The 24,190-nt window shown below is 44.2% G+C and overlaps 1 protein-coding gene across 1 annotated transcript in view; it reads left to right on the top strand.

Annotated features, from left to right (window-relative positions):
• The window catches only part of LOC147609604 (L-Aspartase-like family protein), a 44,352-nt gene extending 33,011 nt beyond the window's left edge, over positions 1–11,341 (top strand). Inside the window, exons 5-7 of the mRNA XM_086787615.1 lie at positions 9,117–9,408; positions 9,893–10,057; positions 10,224–11,341. Of these exons, the coding sequence (XP_086643741.1) occupies positions 9,117–9,408; positions 9,893–10,057; positions 10,224–10,478 (712 nt within the window). The 3' untranslated portion in view covers positions 10,479–11,341. The remainder of the gene's footprint in view (positions 1–9,116; positions 9,409–9,892; positions 10,058–10,223) is intronic.
• Positions 11,342–24,190: the final 12,849 nt, after the last annotated feature.

Genomic DNA, 24,190 nt, shown 5'->3' with positions numbered 1-24,190 from the left:
AAAAGTGGAGTAGCCTCTATAAATTGCTTAGGGGCCTCCCAAGGTTTTAAAACCTTTAAAACTTTAATTGTTTTGCCCACCAAAGGTTATAAAACCTTTTTAAATTAAAGTATCTTTGCCCCCTTCACACTTGGGGTTGTCCACACATGGGTTTACTTTTTGACTCCAACCTGATGCCATTCACACTGACCACCATGTCCCCGTGCACACTTGCATACTGTCCAGAGAAAAACACAGGGTCGTGACAGTCTTACTGTGAACCTTGGGAAAACCAAGGTTATGGTCTTTCACACATCGAGAAAGGGCAGGAGTCAGCTGACATTCACTCTCGCAGGACGCCAGGTGGAGGTGGTGACATCATACGTGTACCTAGGGGTTACCTTCTCTGCAGCAGCCACACGCTTCACCATGGGTTCAACAGCCAGAGCTAGATTGACACGGGGATATGCAGCATTGGCTATGCTAGAGAGACAGTGCCACCAAGTGCATTTTCAAGAGCCTCGGACAAAGGGGTGGCTATTTGACACATTAGTCACACCTGCATTGATGTATGGAGCAGCGGTATGGGCGCCAGGCCTTGCTACCCATTGGTGGACACAGATAGAGAGACCACAGGCCCTCATGATGGCACGCATGATACGCAGCAAACCGTCAGTACCTCATGACATTATCCGAGCTGAGTTTACTGCGCCTCCTATGATGGTAGAGGCCTTATTTCAGACTATATGCCTGCTAGACAGATTCAGAGAGATGCCACAGGACAGATTGTCATACAGAGCTTTTGAGGCATCTAGACAGCTGGCTGAGGCAAGAGACAAAGGATCATGGTATGCACAAGTCACACATTGGTTCTCACAGCATGGCCTAGACATGGATGATCTACCACCATTCCAGTATGACAGGGATGCACCACATATCCGTCTCTCACATAGTGAGAGGAACAGAGTATTGAGACAGGACCTATGGCAGCTCTATACACGAGAGACATGGATATCGCCTACACAGCCTCTTCCACCGAAGATGCTATACTACAGAGATCACTTCATGAGTATCATTGATGATGGATTTATAGAGAGGCCTAGATACATGGAGGGCTTTTTACCACACGGCTCCCGAGTGGCTATTGGTCAGCTTAGAGTTTCATCACACCGATTGGAGATTGAGATTGGCAGAGCAGCACGGATCCCCCAAGAGGAGAGGGTATGCAGATTGTGCAGAGAGAAGGTGGAGAGTGAGGAGCACTATGTATGCAGATGCAGAGCATATACAGCCATGAGAGAGAGATCCCATTTTATTCAGAGAGCCACATTCCCTACGCCAGATCTTTGAGGCAACAGACCAGTGCATACTAGGGAGATTCATTCTAGACATACAGCGCCACAGAGAGACATCATTACAGGCTCAAACAGCTCTAGAGGGGGGACGACAGACACAGATTACTACATTTTTTCAGAGATCCATCCCACTCCCAGCCCCTACACGGCAGGGAATTACTCTCCAGAGAGCAGAGACACTCAGAGCCCGTAGGAGACAGAGGACACCTGGCTTTCGGACACCACACCTATACCAGAGAAAGATGACAGAGATCAAATGTACTAAGTGCACTATGTGTACTAGTGCAAATATACATGTGTGATAGGGGAGTCACACACTCATACTGTGAGTTGACTTATCCCCACATGTCTCTCTCTCTCTCTCTCTCTCTTCTTCTCTGTGTATGTGTCTCCCACATGAAACCCTAACAGACAACTGAGCTTCCATAGCTCATTCAAGTACTTCCTTAAGTCTACTGACATGAAATACAAGATGAACTTTCACATGAGAAGGTAAATCCAATTCATATGCAACTGAACCAATCCGTCGTGTAATACGAAATGGTCTATAGTATCCAGGGGATAATTTCGGAGATCGACCTGTCCATAAAGTCTCGGAATCTTTCGAAACTCGCAAATATACCATCGTTCCTTCAGAGAACTCTCTGGGTAAACGATGTCTATTAGAATAAAATCTGTCTCGGTCTTGAGCACTTCAACTTGTAACATTTCTTGCATATCTTGCAAAAAATTACGAGCTGCATCATGTTGAAGTCCTGAGAATCCTACTGTAACAAGTGATCTAGGTTGAAAACCATACATAAGCATGAAAGGACTAAAACCTGTACTCGTATGCTTAGTACTGTTATATGCAGATTCTAACATAGGAAGATAATTCTCCCACGAACTCTGTCTTTTGGATACATATGCTCGAAGCATATCCTCCAAAATCTGATTCACTCTTTCAGTCTGGCCATCAGATTGAGGATGATATGAGGAACTCAAATTCAAAGTTGTTTCCAAAAATCACTCGTAAACTTAGAGTCCCTATCACTGACTATGTCTTGCGGTAACCCGTACAGTCTAAACAATTGCTCGATAAACTGCCATGCTAATTGTGTAGCTGTAATAGTCTTCCGGGTCGGTAAAAATCTAGCCATTTTTGTCAAGCGATCTACCACAACCCAAATAGAATCGTGGCCTTGATGTGTTCTTGGCAATCCGGTAATAAAATCCATGGAAATACTTTCCCAATTATTACCTGGGATTTGCAAAGGATGCAACAACCCAGCCTGTCTAAAGCGTTCAGCTTTATTTGCTTGACAAACTTGACACTTGAGAACATAATCTTCTACATACGCTTTCATCTTTGGCCAATAAAAAGTGTGTTTGACTAATGATAGCGTCCTGTATACCCCAGGATGTCCAGCAGAAGGAGGGTCGTGACACTCCTTAAGAATTTTGGACCTAATGTCCGGGATATGTGGTACACAAATTTTGTCATTACGGAATAGTAAACCATTCCAAATCATCCACTGGCTTCCTGTAGCCTGAATGATAGGCTGTTCACTCATCGAGTCTTGGTCAATCAATGAGCTCCTGTCTTGGATCTTCTGCCAAAATGGACCAAAATAACTATCAGTCCTGCAAAGCCCTCTCAATGACTGAAATAAGTTGGTAGAAATCTCGGTGAATGACGAAGTATTTACCTCTAATTCGACTAAGCGCATCTGCAACACTATTCATGGACCCTTTACGATAACGAATCTCAAAATCAAAATCTTGCATTAACTCAGTCCAACGAGCTTTCCTTCCTCTCAAATCATCCACATCACACACATACTTGATTGACTGATGATCTCAATACCACAAACTTGGAGCCATATAAATAATGTCTCCAAACCTTGAGAGCGTGAATCACAGCATAAAGCTCCTTCTCGAGGGTTGGCCAACGAGATTGAGTGTCGTCTAGCTTTTTACTTCCAAAAGCAACAGGTCTACCATCTTGAAATAGAGCAACTCCGATGGCATAGTCACTGGCATCAGTTTCAAGAACATAAGGCCGACTAGGATCGGGTAATGCTAAGATAGGTGCTTCCTTGACTTCATCTTTCAAAAGTCTGAAGGCCATATCCAAATCGTTATTCCAAGTGATAGGTTGATTTGACTTACGTCCACGACCTTTCAATAAGTCGGTCATCGGTAATGTGAGCTGAGAGTACTCTCATACAGATTTCCGAAGAAAAACAACAAAACCGAGAAAAGAACGAAGTTGTTTCACTGTTCGCGGTATAGGCCAGTCTAAAACCTTCTGAACTCGGTCATAGTCAATGCTCAATCCATCTCTAGTGATCTTGTGTCCCAAATAAATGATGTCTGTCATAAAAAACTCACATTTACTTAACTTAGCATATAGTTGATTCGGTCTTAAAATAGATAAGAAAATCATGAGGTGTCTAACATGATCCTCAAGACTACGACTATATATCAAAATATCATCTAGGAATATAACCACAAATTTCCCGAAATGTTCACGAAAAAGATCGTTCATCGTTTGCTGGAAAGTGATTGGAGCATTAGTTAACCCAAAAGGTAATACGAGAAACTCGTAATGGCCATACCTAGTCCGAAAGGCGGTTCTTTCGACATGCCTTTCATGAATACGTATCTGGTGATAGCCAGTACGTAAATCTATCTTCGTGAAATATATCGCTGCTGCTAACCGGTCAATCAGGTCATCTAATCTAGGGAGAGGATAACGGTTCTTAATTGTTAGCTTGTTCAATCTCTTGTAATCTATACACATTCTCCAGGTGGTGTCCTTTCTCCTAAGCAACACAGGTGCACCCCAAGGTGATTTACTTGGACGGATCTGGCCCATCCTCAAATAATCTTCGAGTTGTTTAGCCAACTCATCTTTCTCAGCTTGGCTCATTCTGTAAGGTGGAATACTGACAGGATGAGCACCAGGGATCAAGTCAATACGATGATCTACTGCCCTTTCAGGTGGTAAGCCCGATGGCAGTTCCTTAGAAAATACATCTTGAAACGAATCAAGTATCTTCTGTAATTCTTTGCTTTCAAAATGCTTAATTCATTGACATCCATGGAAGGTATGAGAAATGAAGAAAGTGGAATCAATACACAATGGAAAGCGGTATACAAAGAAGAATCCATTATATTTCCAAAATGAACTGTATCTACAAGAGGTCCCTGAGAGGGATGTATATAATCATCTAAAATACTGTACTAGGTGTTCCTATGTTGAAAAGAAAAAATATGACTAGACCAATCTATTTGGACTTGAAGAGTCTTTAATCACTCAATTCCTAATAACAAGTCTACATGTTCTAGGTGCATAACATAGCATTCCAGAGTATCTTTGTAGTCCTGAATCCGGATTGGTAGCATCTCCACCTTTCGATCCCATACTTGCCTTCCCGCAGGTAGGCGTACCTCATAGGTATGATCGCTGGGTGTCGTGTCAAGACTCAATTTTTGCACAAGTTTGTAGTTAACAAAGTTGTGTGAGCTGCCAGGGTCTAGAAGAATGTGGATTCTATGGCCATTCACTTCTCCATAAACTCGGAGAAGATCATGCAAGCCAAAAACTTTAGAGTTGAACAGACAATCAGAACATGTACTAGGGCGAGAAAGTACAGTAACTGACGTACTTGTCAAAGACAACTGGTTGTTGGCTGCCTTTGGCTTGGGTTGTGCATTGGTCTTTGCACCCTTTTGCTTCGGGCACTCGTTACGCATGTGTCCTTTTTCTTCGCAAATAAAACAACGTACCTCCTTCTTGAGCTTCAAAGCCTTAAGGAGTCAATTCTTCTTCGCTGGTGTCGAACTTGAATTCTTTGAAGGTTGGTCCGAAGACTTTCCTTCAGTCGTGTTAGCCATTGGTGCGGAGAACTTTCTTTTATGCTTATTCCCCTACTCGGTAACGGGTTTAGACTTGGAAGAGACCATTGTATCATCATAGATACGAGTTGAATGAATGGCCTCGTCCAAAGTTTTGCATTTGTTATTTTTAACTTGTAATTGGTATGAGTCGGGTAAACCGGCTACGAAGAACCCCAAAAGAGTTGTGGGATCCATCTTTGTAGCTTTCATCTACAAGTCCCTAAACTTCTGGAGGTAGATCTCGTAAGTGAGGTGCTGCGAGGTCATGGTCAAAGCTGTAAACCGGGCAACAACATCATAATCATCCTCTTTCTTGAGGAATTTCTTCTTGAAGATGTCATGTGCACAAGTGTGTATCTACCGTGTGCTACACGCACGCAAGACTAGCTTCGAGGTTTGGGGAAGCTTGGAGCTAGGCAGGCTGATTGACGAGCTGAGTTAGGGATAGACTAACGGGCGAGCACCCAAGTATGGACGGGCGGGTGCCCAAGTGTGGACGCCCGATGATCGGCCAAGAGCCTATAAAAGGGTGGCCAGGTTAGTCATTAGTCATATAGAGTCTCGCGAGATTTGTAAGAGCTCTATGGTCTGGAGCCTGGATCTAGTGTAGACGTGCACCTGCTTTACGCAGCCGAGGCTGGCAGCAATCTCGAGGCCCGCGAGAGTAGCTTCGTGGCGGTATGGGACGTCGTGAGGTGGAGATTGGTCGGTACGTCAACCTAGTTAGCTCAGCTCGTGGCTCGGTGGGGACAGCCAAGACTGTGGGCTTGCCCACGGCTGTCATGGTTGGGAGGTGAGTCAGGCTTGCACCCCCTTCTTGTTTATTTGTTTGTTTGCAGGTTTCGAATGTCGAACCAAGAGCGTTCTACGAGGAGATCCTTTACAGAGCATTTTTAACCTGTAAACGGTATGAGTCTGGTAAACCAGCTACGAAGAAACGACTCCTTAAGGCTTTAAAGCTCAAGAAGGAGGGACGTTGTTTTATCGGCGAAGAAAAAGGACACATGCGTAACGAGTGCCCGAAGCAAAAGGGTACAAAGACCAACACAGGACCCACGCCAACGGCAGCTAACCAGTTGCGTCTGATAAATCACCTTGGGGTGCACCTGTGTTGCTTAGGAGAAAGAAGGACAACACCTGAAGAATGTGTATAGATTACAAGAGATTGAACAAGCTGACAATTAAAAACCGTTATCCTCTCCCTAGATTAGATGACCTGATTGACCGGTTAGCAGGAGTGAAATATTTCACGAAGATAGATTTACGTACTGGCTATCACCAGATACGTATTGATAAAAGGCATGTCGAAAAGCTGCCCTTCGGACTGTCCACTATCTCCTTGGTACGCTGCTTTTGCTCGCCTCCGAACTGTTCCGGAGTAATGCTAGGGCCTAAAGCAGAGGCCAAGGTATCCATACCCGAAAGAGTAGATAGAGTAGTGGTCAAAAGAGAGATGGAGTTCTGCAAAGCTTGCATCTGTGCGGCGATTTTTGCTTGATGTTCCGAAGAAGAAGCTTCGAGAGCTACTTTGAACTCTTGGAAATCAGGTTTGGACACACAATCGTCAAAAAGATTGGCATCGGTATCTTCTGTAGCCGGCAAGCCTTTGCGTTCGACAAGGGGCTCCAACTCGGATTCTTGGGTCGACATCGTGAAGAGGGCAAGTGGAGAGAAAATTTGATCTTGCACAAGAAAAGTTCGAGAGAACTTGAGAGCTTGAGAGCTTGAAAACTTGAGAGATGTGTGGCAAGAAGCCCACTTAAGGGGTTTATATAATCTTCCCCAAAAGCAACTTGAGCTTTTGCTTTTGTGTTTTTTTTAAAATAAATAAATAAATAAATAAATATTCTGTTTTCTTAAAAAAAAAACACCTTTAAGCTTAAAATGGGTCTTTAAACCCTTTAATAAGGTTCAGCAAAAACAAAAGCAACGTCAAGCGTGGGTGTTTTTTTTTTATAAAACAAAAACAAAAAAAAATTCCACCCCACACGTTTACTTTTCGCTTTTTTGTTGCGCCCGATTTTCTGCCACCCGACGGACAGCCTTGCACTCGCTTGCGAACACCGCTTGCGATCAGCGCCTGTTTGTGTGAACATGCCGCTAACGAGCTCGCCCGACTGCTGCTGGCTAATTCGACGTGCTACGCCGGCGCCTTCGCAAACAACCAGGCTGCAAGCCGTGTGCGCCTACGAGCACTAAGCCACCCGCCTGCGCTGTCCACGTCGACAGCCATATGCTTGCGCCGCTTGTACACCTGCGCCACAGCACGTGTGCAAGCCCGACTGCCTCTAGCACCCGTCTGTGCATAAAACAGCCGACGGCCTTCTCTCTCTCTCTCTCTCTCTCTCTCTCTCTCTTACGAACAAAAGCTGACATGCTTTTTTTTTTTTCTCTCTTCAAACTGTTCATGCGACTGCAAGAACATATCCAGCCTTCTTCTTGCTAAGCAAACAACCCTACTAGACCACTTTCTCCATCATCACGGGTTTCTTTGATGAAAAAACAACATACTAATTTGAAAAAACAGCAGTATGCATAAACTAAACAGCAAGCTTCTTGAACACATACCTATCTTCGACCTCATCTTCTCTACCTACCGACTTGCTTGTTCATGAGACACGCTTTGATACCACTGTCAAATCCCCATAGATCTCCTTGTGGAACGCTCCTGGTACGAGACTCGAAACCTGCAAACAAACAAACAAACAAGAAGGGGGTGCAGGCCTAACTCACCTCCCAACCATGACAGCCGTGGGCAAGCCCACAGACTGTCCCCACCGAGCCATGAGCTGAGCTAACTAGATGGACGTACCAACCAATCTCTACCTCGCGATGTCCCATACCGCCACGAAGCTACCCTCGCGGGCCTTGAGACTGCTGTCGGCCTCTGCATAAAGCAGGTGCACGTCTGCACTAGATCCAGGCTCCAGACCATAGAGCTCTCACAAATCACACGAGACTCTCTTGGCTAATGAGTAACCTTGGCCACCCTTTATAGGCTCTTGGCCGGTCATTGGACGTCCATACTTGGGCGCCCGCCCGTCCATACTTGGGCGCCCGTCCGTTAGTCTATCCCTAACTCAGCTCACCAATCAGCCTGCCTAGCTCCAAGCTTCCCCAAACCTCGAAGCTAGTCTTGCGTGCGTGTAGCACACAGTAGACACACACTATGCACATGACACAAACAGAGGTTCAAAGAAGCACAACACTCAAAGTAGATTAATGAGAATGAAACGCACACACACATGCAACAAGCAAGCAAGAAGTACAACATGCAATGTAGATTAATGAGAATGAGTGAAGTATGAGTGAAATGACATGATAAGGTCACTTACACACTCGGCGGGGGCGGGGGCGGGGGAACTCCTAAGGAGGCAAAAAGTTATCACTACCGTCTAAATGGCTACAAATCCCCCGCGTAGTATGATATTAACATGTACATCTGCCACATTGTCATGTGTAAAGACATTATCTAGGCTAATTTCTCCCTAATGAGTCTCTCCTTGACATAATTTTGGATGCCTTAGTCTATTGATCAATCAAGCTTGTGGGATCATGTCAAAAACTTTTTGAAATCTGCAAAGCAAGAGCATAATTTCTTCTCTCTGTGCTTGGCTTCCATGATGATGTCATCGAGTGTAAATCTATGTTCTAATGTGGAGTGGTGCCACATAACCTTGCCTTTCCCATAGCTCTCTCCCCTTTGCTTTCAGGCCAATAATTCAGGTATGCCGCTCCATAGATCTTGGCATTCAAGGCAATAGTGATGTTTCTTATAAAATATCTTTATGAAGAGCATATTACCTCTCAACAAAGGGTGTGTCGTCTCTTGAAATGGTGTGACATTCTTAGACAAGATTAGATTTAATCAAGATCACTGATCACGATGTCATGCAGTGTTGATGCAGTGTCAGACCGTGATTTTCTCTTGGAGCTTTTGTCAGCCAACTCCATTCTAGCAGTACATCTTTCACGGCTTGCGGAAGAGTGGGTTTTGTGGGCTTCTGAAGAGTTCGGTTTTCTAACACCTAGTGATGCTGTGTCAACGGGGAGCAGTATTATGCCTCAAAAGAAAAATCCAGATCCCATGGAGCTTGTACGTGGCAAATCTGCACGTGTGATTGGGAACCTTATAACCCTTCTTGTGCTATGCAAAGGATTACCACAGGCATACAATCGTGACTTGCAGGTGTGTAGGGCCTATTGATCTGTGTTGAATTGGAAAAGGTCTTCTGCTAGGGTTTCTGCTTTTTGATATTATCTACTGCTTTTTTAAACATAAGTGGACAGGCTTGGGAAAATGCTAGCTTCTAGAAGACTGAAGTGCTAGACGTATCAAAATGGCTTTTGTTGATCTTTATATTAAGCATGCAGCTCTAGCACACCAACGTCATGCATCACTATGTCACATCAAAATGTAGTAGCAAAGTCAGTAGGCAGCACAAGAAAGCCTTCCAAATTGCTACATAACTCTACATATGGATAGAGGAGGCAGCAAAACAGACACTTGTGGTTCAGTAATCCATGCAGATTATATTGTACAGGAGTCTTGATAACAGCATGAGTGTCTTTTTTTTTTTGCGGGGGGGTGGGGGGTGTAGGCTCATTGTGTACTATGTAAGAAACTTAGAATTCTGTCTGGTTGTTAAGAGTATTTTTGATGTTGGTTTCAGGAGGATAAGGAGCCCTTGTTTGATAGTGTGGAGACTGTAATGGCAATGTTGGACGTCTCCACAGAGTTTGCACTAAATATATCTTTCAACAAAGAGCGTATCTTGAAGTCTCTTCCTGCGGGGCACCTGGATGCAACAACCATGGCTGATTATCTTGTATACAAGGTAAGCAAATACTGCGTGACATTTTGTGGTCATGTCTAACTGCCACTGGTGCTGCAACCCCCATGCCCACCAGCCTGCACGAGAGAGAGAGAGAGAGAGAGAGAGAGAGAGAGAGAGAGAGAGTTTTGCTCATTAGATTCACTTGTCTTCCATTGTTTGTTTGAAGGGAATTCCTTTTCGAACATCTCATGATATCGTGGGAAAATCGGTGGCCTTGGCTCTTTCTAAAAGATGCCAATTGTCAGAGTTGTCCCTGGATGAATTCCGCTCCATAAATTCTATTTTTGATGAAGATGTATACACATATTTGGGTGCTGAAAATGCAATAAGCAAGTTCAAATCTTATGGCTCTACTGGCAAGGCCTGCGTGAAGGAGCAAACACGCTTTTGGCAAGAGAAATTGGGCCTGAGGACCGGCTGAGATTGAAAGCATTGGCTGGGTTTGATTCAACCCGACTATTTACATTAGAGAGTTTGTAGTTACCTGGAACGGACTTTACCTAAGGCAAGTATTTTGTCTCAGTGCACAGCAAACCTCATTAGTCCAGGAAAATCTCCTTGGAGCAAAAGAAGGAATATCCTTGGAGCACACTTTATGATATACATGATTACAAAGAAAGTGGAAACATGGGTTGTGTACAATCACTAGGCTTAATCTAGAACTCAAGCCTACAAGGTTTTGATGTTTTTTCAATTACAACTGCTACTTTTGAGGGCATCCAGTGTGCCTTTTGCTGTGCTCCTTCCGAAAGGAGGTATTTTTGTCCACTAGTGCGAGTTTGAGCATTGTATGAGACACTTTCCACAACTTATTTCCTCCTGGAATTTAACTGCAACTTTCTCCTCAAAAATACCAATGTAGTCAGAATGTCAATTTCTGGTGGTCCTTGCTCTAGGGTGTGCAGACGATTGCCCCCCACAACCCTCCTTTCAACCTCATTCCAGGCTTTCTATACCTCTCATTGTACTCCATGCTAGTCTAGCTACCAGCTGAACACATTCAGTGAATACCAACGCTCACACGTGTGCATGCACGAGCGCGCTCTCCTGTGCATGCACGCACACCTACAGGTATCTCATTGATCCTTCTCCTCTCTATCGGATGAGGATTTACCTATGGAATCTTGGGGTCACAGGCGCGCACGTGCGTGCACACAGGAGCAAAAGGAAGAATATCCTTGGAATAATATACACGATTACAAAGAAAGTTGAAACGTGGGGTTGTGTACAGACTTTTGAAGCTTTTTGTGTTTTTCTGCAATTATAATCGCTAGACTTAATCTAGAACTCAAGCCTACAAGGTTTTGATGTCAACTGCTACTTTTGAGGGCATCCACAGTGTGCCTTTTGCTCCTTCAGAAAGGAGGTATTTTTGTCCACTAGTGCGAGTTGTGGAAATCCCAGCATTGTATGAGATTTCCACAACTTGTTTCCTCTGGGAATTTAACTGCAACTTTCTCCTCAAAAATACCAATGTAGTCAGAATGTCAATTTCTGGTGGTCCTTGCTCTAGGGTGTACAGACAATTGCCCCCCGATAAACCCCCTTTCAACCTCATGACAGGCTTTCTATGCCTCACTGTGCTCCATGCCAGTTCTGCTAGTCTAGTTACCAGCCGAACACATTCAGTGATTACCAACGCTCACACATACATGCGCGCGCGCTCCTGTGCGTGCGCGCACACCTACAGGTATCACATTGATCCTTCTCCTCTCTATCGGATGAGGATTTACCTATGGAATCTTGGGGTCACCGGTGCGCACATGCACACATGCACACACACAGGTATGTCATTGGATGAGGATTTACCTATGGAATCTTGGGGTCACAGGTGCGCACATGCACACACACAGGTATGTCATTGGATCCTTCTCCTTTCTATCGTATGAGGATTTACCTATGGAATCTTGGGGTCACTTTCAACCTAAAGACTAAATAACTCTTGATATGCATGAAAAGCCTTTCCATAAGAGTTTACTCAAGTGGAAACATTCTCCTTGAACCACTGTCTTGCCTTCCCTTCCATGATAAGGCCAAAGGCACTCACCCTTATCGGGTCATCCGGTCTACCATTCTTGAGTAAGTGGTTGAGTAGGATCCATTGACCTTGTGTGAGTGTATCCTTGACTCTGTTCTAGAGCCAATCATAGAACTAGTGAGGGAAAAGTGTGCCAAAGGCTTTGATTGAACCCATAACCATTCGCAAGAGGTTAAAGAAAGAGTTGCCTTTGCCTCTATAACCAATTCACTCGGGTCCGACATAGCTAGATATAGTGAAGGACTCCTTCATCATGGTCACAATGACATTTTCTTTGAGGTGATTGGCAATGATTTCATTTTGTCCCTTTCAGAGGCACCGGTCATCATAGTCACTAAAACATTTTTGCTGAGGTGTTTGGCGATGATTTCATTTTGTCCACTTCAAAGACATTGTCTGTATGGTAGATGTAGTGCACGTTCTTACACATGCCTTGTGGTTAAGATTGTCGATGGAAACATAGCCAAATTCTTGGGCGTCCTCTACAAGATGCAAAGGTTAAAACCTTCGGACTTAGTTTTTACCTCACATTGGTGGTGGTGATGGCAAAGAGGGTCGTACACCATGATCCTTGCAAGGCTAAGCATGAGAGAAACAGGGTTGGTTCATAATTGGGAAACCAATCACATTTACATATGCAAAGGTAACTAGTTTTTGAAAAAATAGGAAGGACTCATCGTATGGGTCGAGGCATTCTGACATAAGAGTTTGGCACAACTATCGGAATTGCCTTGGTCAACTACCCAAGATGCTTCAATCAATGTGTAAATGTTGTAACAAGTTGAATAGTGAAGATGAGAACCATGACTATGAGCCTCTTCCAGAGCTTGACAACTTTGAGGATTGGGTTTATGTTTTGGTAACCATGGACACTTCCAGAGAAGTTTGAAACAAGGTTTGCAAGATTGGACGGGACGGAAATGACCTTCCTATTCATGCCTAGTGCAACAGCTCTTTTGGGAGCAAATAGTGACTTTGAACGAGAAAAAGCTAGTGTTTCAGCTAGTGGGGACTTGTGTGCGAAAGGATAACTTCCATATTGCCCACAATTACTTGGTCAAGAAGGAGAAAACCACATTGAAAGCGTAAGAAGTGTCTCCTTCCTATGGACACGAATCCTCATTGGCTTCGCTACATTGAGGCCGTGGATTCACATGAGACGCGCACAAGAACATGGGAAGTTGAACTAAACAAGATCACCCTTTAGGCCAAGTTAGTGGTCGACAAAGTTGACGAGAAGCCCATGAGCTCCAAGCAAGCCAAGCTTTACTGAGCTGCGAACGCTCAAAGAAGCCCAGATGGAGAGTCTCATGCTTCATATGATGGCCCCGTAGAGTTTAAAGAACTAAATCTTATTGGTCCTCATGAAGAACCTAAGCTAGTCTTTTTATTACCAAAGGTCTCAAACATAAGTAAGAAGGAGAATTGATAGCTTTGCTCAAAAGATTTTTAAGATATTTTTGCTCGACATAAAGGGAATCTTAGGAAGTGGTGGAACACACCATTGCTCTCTATGCTTCTCAGCCATCTCAAGCAAATTAGCCATCTCAAGGGTTCACAAGGTCTTGTGAAGGTAGGGTGGGTGGGAAAAAAATTGCACACAAAACCATCCCAAGTATGGATAAATGGTTAAAGGAGATAAGCTCATTGATGCGTGATTTGTGTAGCACGCTGAGTTGTTGCTGTTGATAGTGATCGTCCCTAAGAAGAACAAAAATCTTATAGTGTGCATTAACTTAAAAAAGGTTAATGTCGCTATAGTTCATGATCATTATCATTTGCCTTGCATTGACCACATGTTGGAGAAGGTCTCTAGCGTAGAAGCTTACAACTTGAACTAGGTTAATGTCGCTATAGTTCATGATCATTATCATTTGCCTTGCATTGACCACATGTTGGAGAAGGTCTCTAGCGTAGAAGCTTACAACTTGAACTAGGTGATGATCAATCCAATTGATCAATATAAAGATAGCATTCAGTACGGAGTGGGGAATCTACACTTATCTTGTCATGACATTCAGCTTGAGCAATGCTCTCACTAGGTGATTGATAATCAATCAAGAGCAATGCTCTCACTAGGTGATTGATAATCGATCAAGAGCAGAAGCTTACGACTTCCACTAGGTGATAATTGATCCCGTTGATCAATATAAGATAATATTTGCTACGAGTGGATAATATTTGCTACGAGTGGATAACTTACACTTGTCGTGTCATGCCATTCAACTTCAATGCCTTCACCACCTTCCATAACGGTTGATGTGTACAACCTCAAGATTTCCTTTGGAAGATCTTGGTGATATTCATTGATGACATGTGCATGCACTCAAAGTGGAAGGAGCATCTTGTTTATCTTAGGCTTGTTTTTGAGAGATGTTGAATCCATCGCATGTCATTGAACGTGCTCTAATGCCAATTCTGGGTTAAACATAGTGTTCTCTTTGAACACATTATCTCTAAGAATGGCATCTCCATCGATGAGAACAATATCACTAGGATGATCCTCGTGATATTCGTTGATGACCTATGCATGCACTCAAAGTGGAAGGAGAATCTTACTCTTTTTGAGAGATGCTGACTCTACCGCATCTCATTGAACTTGCTCTAATTCTAATTTTGGGTTAAACATGGTGTCATCCTTGGACACATTATCTCCAATAGTGGCATCTTGTAGACGAGAAATCTCCCAGACGAGAACGAGATTTGCATGATCTTGGAATTGCCACCACCCTCAACTACAAGGGGGTGCAAAGACTCCTGGTAACCCCTAACGCTTAACACTTCTCTCATCTTGACATGCATCGACCCTCAACTACAAGGGGGTGCAAAGACTCCTGGTAACCCCTAACGCTTAACACTTCTCTCATCTTGACATGCATCGACCAGTCTCTCCAACCATTATGGAGAACCAAAAACTCACTGACAAAAGGATGAAGACCATGCTCCCAAATGTTAATCACAACGAACCTTCGAGGAGATCACTAAGAAGGAGTGGGTATCCAAGAGTACCCCGGCTAGCCAAGGCAAGTATGATGCTAAAGCAAAGACTTGGCAGCTAGCAAGCCTACCTGTGAGCACAAATCTATCCAGTAGAAGCCTCAAGCAAAGGTGTTGTACCCTCAACCCAAGCCCTATTGGATCCTTGTTAGAAGCTCAAGGCTTTTATGAGGGAAACCCTTCTGTTTGGATGCCAAAAACCTCATCATCCGCATCACAACACTTTAAGCCAAAGAGAGGTAAGCAATGTTCCGAACACCCAATAGTATCTCAACAGCCGTCCCAAAACGATTCGTTGGATCCCAAAAAAGTTGTTGGAAGCTCAAGGCTTCTACGAAGGGAACCCCAACATTTGGGTTCTAGGTGTGAAAGAAACATGTGGCCGAGCTTTTTACAAATGATACCCTCAATTGTCAAATCCATTGGTGTGGAGACCTAAAGCCAGGGCCCCATTGCCACCCCAAAAGTTTAAGCATTAGTGAAGAGCAGTGAGACTGGCACTTTAAGTCATGTACCAGCACTACCAATGAAGCAATCGAAAGATCTTGTGGATGTCTCACCAAGTCCTTGTATGGTGTCGTACACCCATCAATTCAAATCAAAGAAGAGCCACACATGATGCCAAAACCCCAACAGAGCCGCACACACTCTCTCTTGGCATTGTCAACAAGTGACCCCAAGCTCAAAGAGATCACAACGGTCCCACGATGCTCCCATAGACTAGGTAGCAACACCAACTCGACAGCTAGAAGTCCAAAGTTCAAACAACAGTAGTGAAGCCGAAGATGGTAGTGTCCAAGCTTTCGTTGTGGATGGGCAAGCCGTTCTTCTCCTTTGCTCAGCCCTACTTTATTTTTTTTCTAAAGAGTAAAAAAATAATAATTTAAAGAGAAAACTAAAACTTAATTAAAAAAACATGCATGGTCACAGCACGTTGTGGACCCACGGGGGGGCCACATTTCTTATGCCCATTTGGGGCATCGACTCGCATTCCTTCTCGACGGTGAACCTCCCACAAGTCCCCGCACCATGTACATGTGATGCTCCCCTCCTTCTCCCTTGATCAAAGCACGATCCGAGAACAAGAGCAATCCGACAAGGTCAAACCAACCATAAATGCAGCTGTGAAGACAGCTTGTGAGATCTGTTGGCAATAGTGTGTTCGTGTGTTCTTCTTCTTCGCAGGCTCCTTTAGCTGCTTATTTTGGCTCCCCGCTAAGTGGATCGAGTGCTCCCCAACATAGGTTAGATTTGGGATCGTTTGTAGGTACACAACCTGAAAGTGCAAAGGCATACCCCTGAAAGTCCAAAACCAAAAAGTCCAAGAATCTACACCGAAGTCTATGTTACAAGTGTTGTGTATACCTCATGGTCATTTTGGTGTGAATGGACTTTTACACACGGGAACTTTTTACCTTCTTGCTAGGAAGTATTTTTCGTCGTGTGACCACCCTCTTAGGTGGTGGTACTTTAGTTCCCTGGAGCATATTGTACTATCAGTTCTCACATCAAGAACTGTTCCAACTCTCTTGCTCTCTTGTGTCTCAAGCTATATGTGTGTGTGTGAGAGCTTGGTCCCCCTCAAACCAACAGTGGTATTACAGGAGGTGATTGGAGCTTGGAGTTTTTCTCTCTGTGTGGTCTTCTACAGTTTTGCAGAGCTGTCACTCCGTTCACTGAAGCTTGCTTACAAAATCTTTGAGCTTTAGAAGACTCGTAGCCCAAAAAGTCCACAACCAAAAAGTCCAAGAACCTACACGTGTTGTGTATACCTCATGGTCATTCTTATGTGAACGTTCTCTTACACACGAGCACCTTTCACCTTCTTCTTGGGAGGGTTTATTCCCGTATGACCACCCACGTGGTGGTGTCCCTTGATGTGAAAAATGATAGTAAAATTATATGCTGAAGCCACCGTGACACCACCACCTCCTCCTGCTCTGCTGAGTCCTCCCCATCAATCGGCGGCGGTGACAATGCTCCAACCCATTTAGCTATCGATGAAGATGCAGGTGCCGCCCAAATTAATCCACCTGGCCATCACCTTAATCACATTATTGGCCGCCTTCGAATCCCCTCCCCTCTAACAGAGAGCGAGCGAGAGAGAACCTGCAGTCAGCACGTTGAAGACAAGGCGGCAAACGTCTGGTCAATACAAGCGAGAAGAGGAAGATCGCGCCTCTATTGTGGGTGAGCAGTTGCAATCGTTGGAAAAAAAAAAAATGAGGTAATCAAAAAAATTAAAAAATTTAATTACGTAAGGTTTAATCCTAAGGTTTAGTCGAATCTGCAATCGCTTTTGCAATCAATCGAATCTGATTTTGCAATCAATCGAATCTGCAATCGTTCGCTTGTTTGATCGTCTGCTTTTGTAATCAGACGAATCTATACTCGCTCACTTCTTTGAATGTCGGCTTCTGTAATCGATTGCAATCGCTTGCTCCTTTGATCGCTTGCTTCTGTAGTCTTGTCGCGTAATTCATTCCATCTCTACAATCGTCTGATCAGAATTTCTATCACTCGATTACTTTGATCGTCCGATCCAAGGTTAAATCGATGATGGTTAGTTTTGCGATCACCACGATTCGTGGTTCGATCAATGATTCCAGAAGTGTGATCGCGATTCTAAACGTTTGATTGTTAGCGATTCGAAAAGTTTGATCGCGATTCCAAAGTCCAATCGTCAACGATTCCAGGAGTTTAATCACGATTCCAAAAGCCCAATCGCCAACTATTACAGAAAGTTCAATCGGCGATCTGACTCTCCGATAACTCTTTAAACGGAAATCCAACTCTTTAATTAATAATCCAACTCTTCAAGTAGCGATCCGACTCTCTGATGGGCGATCCAACTCTCCAATCAACAATCCAACTCTCCGATCGATGATTAAGCTTGTCTCTAATAGGAGTTTGATTATGTGATTCATTGACTTCGATCATTCGATTTTTGCTCGCACTCTGATCGTGTTTGATCGTTGGTACTCGCTTTCCCCCCCCCTCTTGTTCATACTTTGTTGCGTGCATTTGCAGTAGTGTGCCATTGTTTGGGACATCATAAATGGCAAGAAGCAGGATAGGTTGGATGGCACCAACTATCCTTTGTGGTCATACATATAATGCGACATGTATTGGTGGAAAAATAGCTTTGGGCCTATGTATCATGTTCAGAAGTGCATCCTCTTTCAAAAGCACCATCTCAGACTACCGATGCTTTAAGTACATTGTTTGCTTCAGTTCCTCTTGCACCTCCCTCATAAGAGCAAGCCAAGTGGGATAGAAAGGCACATGCATTGATTTCCCTATCATGTAAGAGGCACATCGTCCTGCATATATCAAGTCATGTAGGATGTATCTACTTCGTTGTGTCTCAGCTGCACAATGAGGCACGTGTGGCATCTCAGAAAACAGTTAGAGATGGAGCACATGTTAGAGGGTGATTTAGTTTTGATGCTTACATCACGAGGATATAAAAGACCTCAAAGAGCACCTGGCAAACATAGGATCATTCCTAACAGTTTACTTTTATCCACAGTTCTAGTAGGTGGATGATCATTCCTGACAGTTTGCTTGCTTACATCACGAGGATATAAAAGACCTCAAAGAGTTCCTGGCAAACATAGATGATCATTCCCGACAGTTTGCTTGTATCCACAGTTCTAGGTGGATGATCATTCCTGACAGTTTGCTTGTATCCACAGTTCTTGGTAGATTGCTAGAGTCTTTACAACAATTTGCTACTACCATTTGTTTGGTTGCTAAGGGCAATACCAACTTGTACTCCTTTGATGAGTTGGTGTCCTTATTGCTACAGGAGGAACATTGCCGGGTAAACTGGTCAAGTATAAATTAGGCTTTTGATGCCTTACATAAATGTAAGGGCAAGTCATCATCAGCCAAGCCTAAGGGAAAGGTTGCTTCATCCTTGGCTCATTCTCAATCAAGGATGAGCACAAGAAGAAGAAGAAGCGGTGTAACTATTGTCGGAAGCCCGGCCACATCATCGAATAATGCCAAAAATGCGTTGAAAGTGAAAAGAAAAAGAAGCAAAACAACATATTAGTCACAGATAGCATGTCAGGTGTTGTGAAGGATGAGTCAACGAACATAGCTCAATCTGATTGGACATTTATGGTCATGTGTACTTATGATTCTTTTTGGATGAAGGTAATCACGTGTGTAGATCATATTTTGAATAGATGCCCCATCAAAGCTTTGGCATTAGGACTTGTTTGGGGTCTTCTTGGGCCCTTTTATTTGGACACTTAGTGAAATGCTTAAAATGCTAATCAAGCTTTGACCAAGCTAGTGGCCTAGGCCTGAAAATGCATTTTTTCTTTTCTACAAAAAAGAAAATAGGCCAAAAGGTGATCTAATCATTAGATCTTCTGTCCTTGGAAAGGAATATGGACCTAACTGCCTTTTTGTCTTGTAGTGAAGTACCTTTCACAAAGAATGTTTGAAAATTTTTGTCACTTTGTTCCCTCCCTTTTTGGAGGTGCTGCAGATCCCACTCTCTCTCTACACTCTCTCTCTAAAACACGTTTAGGGTGTTTTACTTGGGTAAGGGCTTATTTTTCTCTCTCTAGGAGCCATGGCCTGCAGATCTGGACCTCCTACTCCATCATCCTCTCCACCAGCTCTCATGGAAGAGCTCACCATCCCCTCTTGTGAAGGTACAGATCTACACATCCTTGCAAGCTGAAGCTCTCCATCTCCATCACTAGCAAGCTCTCCATCTCCATCACTAGCAAGCTCTCCATATCTATCATCCTCTCCACCAGCTCTCATGGAAGAGCTCACCATCCCCTCCTGTGAAGGTACAGATCTACACATCCTTGCAAGCTGAAGCTCTCCATCTCCATCACTAAGCAAGCTCTCCATATCTATCTCCTCAAGGCCTCCATTTCCATCTCTGTATCCATCTGCATCTCCTCCATCTCCATCACCATCTCCATCTTCATCTCCTCCATCACCATCCACATTTCCATCCTCCACCTCCACATCCTCCATCTCCATCACCATCCACATTTCCATCTCTGTATCCATCATCTCCTCCATCTCCATCACCATCTCCATCATCTCCTCCATCACCATCCACATTTCCATCCTCCATCTCCATCATCTCCATCACCATCCACATTTCCATCTCTGTATCCATCATCTCCTCCATCTCCATTTGCTAGGTACAATGGCTCTACGGGACATCACCAACAAGCAATCAAAGTTTTGCTTGCATGTGGACTTAGACGAGGAGTATGCCACAATGCGAAGTAATCGAACGAAGGGATGTATTCCTGCTGAGGTGCTACAACTTCAAGGTGCAAAAGCCATTGATCTTTGGACTGATGGAAGCATTTATCCCCTTGATCCACAGATTGGTGCACCTCCCCCTTTTCGTAATATCACGCAGATCGTATGCTTCTTGGGTGACGGTTATAATGGTTTCTTAGGGTACTGCCAGAGGCTTTATTCTTTGTACTTGCAGGAACTCTCAAATCAAAATCACCTCAGGAAGCTTCTAAAATTATGCAAGGCGGAAAAGGAAGAATGTGCGTCAACTTCCATGGCCACAAAGGAACATATGCTGGCTCGAGTCAAGGATCTAGAGAAGGAGGACGTAGAGCAGAAGATGAAGCTTGATGAAGGTGTAGAAAGCAAGGATCGAGCTATAGAGAACTATCTCCATCTTCGAAACTCAACTCGGAACCTTCGCCAACGTGTCGATCATTTCACTCACCTCCCCGTGGGATATAATGCAAGGCAGCGAAAGCGCAAGCCTCTGAGTCTTCTTTCCAAAGATGGGGGGGCTCGCAAGCGACGTGTGCGTCAAACAAGGTAATCACAGCTTCAAAACTAGCATTACATTCCTTTTTCATATAGTTATGTCATTGACTCTGAACTATGTGATGTCCAGGAAATGTGCTAAAGCAATATTAGGTTGTTCCAATACTGAGGAGTCTCTCCTTGAGCACATTATTCCAGAGCAGAAAGTAATCAATATGATAACCAATCCAGTAAATGGTGCGTTGCGTGACAGGATTCAAAAGTATTTTCTCAAGGAATTCGAGCAGATTGTCAGTCCCATTGACATGCTCACTGTGTGCGACACAGCAGGTATCAGTGATAAGGGATACAGGGCTTTATATACTTGCATCACAGCACGTCTACGAGGCAAAGGAATGACATGATCTATACTTCCAACAACATACAGTATAGTTATGGCAAGGAAGTCAGCAAACAACAATATTGCCGACTTGCTAGGCGGCTACAGATGGGTGGATGGTAGCATGCCAATGTCAAATTCAAAAGATTTTGCTTACAACAAGTTTAACAATGTTTACGTCGAGGTGGAGGCGCTTCAACGAGCTATGATTCAGTTTTATGATATGACATTAGAGGAGACGGATGGAAAGGCTATATTTGTCCTCAAATTGGATGAATGTCAGGTTGTAAAGGGCCAAAGGGTGGAACGTACAAGTCTGACACTCATGAGCAGGGCATTGAAGCGAAAGAGCTTAGACGGCGAAGATGAAACAGGTGATGCGGAGAATAACTTGCACACAAAGCGACGCAAGCAAGATTACGCTGGAGTGCAGTCTGAGAAGAACATATGGTGGCAGGCGGCATGGACCCTTCTGCATGAGGACCATGACAGTCTGAGGTGGTACTTCACCCGTACAGGTATTCAAGGAGTGATACACAGGCAATCAAATGGTGAAGTCTTGCATGTGCCTGGCACTGGTGACTTTGAAATAGAGTGGCACCTTGGTGGTGATCTCAAGACCCTCAAATGCATGTTGGGAACTAAAAGCGGTGCCAACACTTTGTTTCCATGCATCTTTTGTTGAAGGATGCCAAGTGTCGCAGTGGGGAAGGCCAAACAAGCAACCAAGGTGAAAGGTCGTAAGCAGGCAAGTGCAAAGGGCTCAAATCAATTACAAAAAGGAAAGGGTATGCACGCCTGGCTCAATGGAATTACGAGCTGCAATCAAAGCAAGGCACCATCTCGCGCAAAGGAGGATGCTTGGAACCCTATTCTTTCAATTCCACTGTCGTCGCGAGTACATGTGTGTACCTTGCACGCAAGACTTAGAATTTTGGACAAATTGTTGATGCTCCACATCAATTATGCTTGGACAAATTGTTGATGCTCCACATCAATTATGCTTGGAACATGGAGTCAGAGTCACGGCGAGAACAGTGCATCCAAGAGCTTGAAGTTGTTTTATCATCCGTGGGGCTTCACGCAGGTGCTGTCACCCTCTCTAAGGATCGCAAAAACCCATCAAGTACCCAAGATAACCCTAATAAGATATGTATGGGTGGTGCAAAAGCAAGACACCTGCTCTCAAACTATGGTGAGGCTCAAAGCCATACACATTTTGAATTATGGAAGCAGATTTGTGATGTAACAACCTATCGAGGCAATGAGGCGACACTAGGATTGATGCGTACACATGTGTGGGAAACTTGTGATGAGATGATGAGGCTTCTTGAGCGCCCGTATCTTGATGAAGCAGAGATAGCTACATTCAAGACTTCGATTGACAGATTCATAGAAGAAATGATCGATGCTTGGGGGGAAACTCATATAACACACTACATGCATATTCTCTATGCGCACAGTTCCTTCTTTCTAGATGAATATGGGTCTCTTGCACTCCGGAGCAACCAAGGTATGGAACGATCACATTACCAAGCCAAGGCGGCCTATTTTAAGAACACGGGTCATGGCGGTGGCAAGGTTCGCAGCAATGCATTTCAGGAAATGTTCAATTGGTTTTACCGTGCACTTACTGGGAGAAAGGCCCAAAAGCGAGCCAAAAATTTGTCTTTCAGGCGCAAAATCATGAAGGTGGTAGGTGCAAGGCGAAAGAGAAGGGTGCAATGCGTCAATGGCACGTGAAAGAGCGAGGCAATGGCACAGTGGTCGACTAAGAAATGGCCGTGTGTGGTTACCCACCCAATAATTCTTGTTCACCACTTTTTGGCGCGTTCATTGTAAATTGACTTTTTTGTAATTTTGGCCCCCTATAAATATCAAAGTGAGTTTTATTGTCATTTTTAAAAGTCTTGACTTGTGAGCTCTCTGTCTCTCTTCCTCTCCCCTTGACTATCTCGCTCTCTCTCTCTCTCTCTCTCTCTCTCTCTCTCTCTCTCTCTCTCTCTCTCTCTCTCGTGCACTAATATCTCAAGCACATGGAGCCCCAAATGATCCTCCCTCCAATACGCAGGATGACATTTTCAAAGACCTTGGGCCCTTACTGGTGGCACATAGAACTGAAATCCCAAACATTTACCCACAAGTCCAAATGGATCTGGAAGCTGAGCATGTGAGGCTTGAGCGAGAGGCCCAAGAAGCCCAAGAACGCCAAGAAGCGGAGAGATTACAGAAAGAAGCAGAGGACATGGAGGCAGCTGAGAGAGCAAGAAAAGCAGTCGAAGAGACCGTCAGAACATAGGAGGAGGATGAGGCAGCAAAGAAAGCACAGGAGGATGAGGCAGCAAAGAAACCACAGGAGGATGAGGCTGCCAAGAAGGCGGAAGAAGACAAGGTAGTTAGGAAGGCGGAGGCAGATAAGAAGGCTGCAGAAGAAGCTCAGGCCGCCGCAAGCAACGAGAGAAGATTAGCATTCTTTGCTGCGGAGGAGGATTGGCTTAACAGACAAGCTCGCGGATTTGTTGCTGACCTGCGAATGACCAGATACGAAGACGACACAATTTTGGAAGCGGCTATACAAGGTCTTTGAGCAGAATATACAAAGAGGAGAAATGAAGACACAGTAGAAAGGGAGCACCTGCCGAGTAGTAGGATTCTCAATGCAATGTTAGACAGAGTCTTGGCTTGTGCACTTGGTAAAGGAAAGAGAAAACTCTCAGCTGAGGAAGTAGAAAATAAGAGACAGAAGCTTGAACGAGAAGCCAGGGCAACAAACACACGGAGGCTTCATGAGGAAAAAGAAAGGAAAGATGAAGAGGAGCGAGTAAGGAAGGAGGCAGAGCAGAGAGCAGCTCAGAAGACTCCATCTGCAAAGGCAAAGAAAACTCCAACACCTGCAAAGGCTAAGAAGGGGAAAACCATTCCTAAACGCACAGAA

The sequence above is a fragment of the Cibotium barometz genome, chromosome 51 (genome assembly GCF_041138505.1).
Source record: "Cibotium barometz isolate CiBa-2024 chromosome 51, ASM4113850v1, whole genome shotgun sequence".
NCBI lineage: Eukaryota > Viridiplantae > Streptophyta > Polypodiopsida > Cyatheales > Cibotiaceae > Cibotium > Cibotium barometz.
This window is presented reverse-complemented; position numbering and strand designations above follow the sequence as displayed.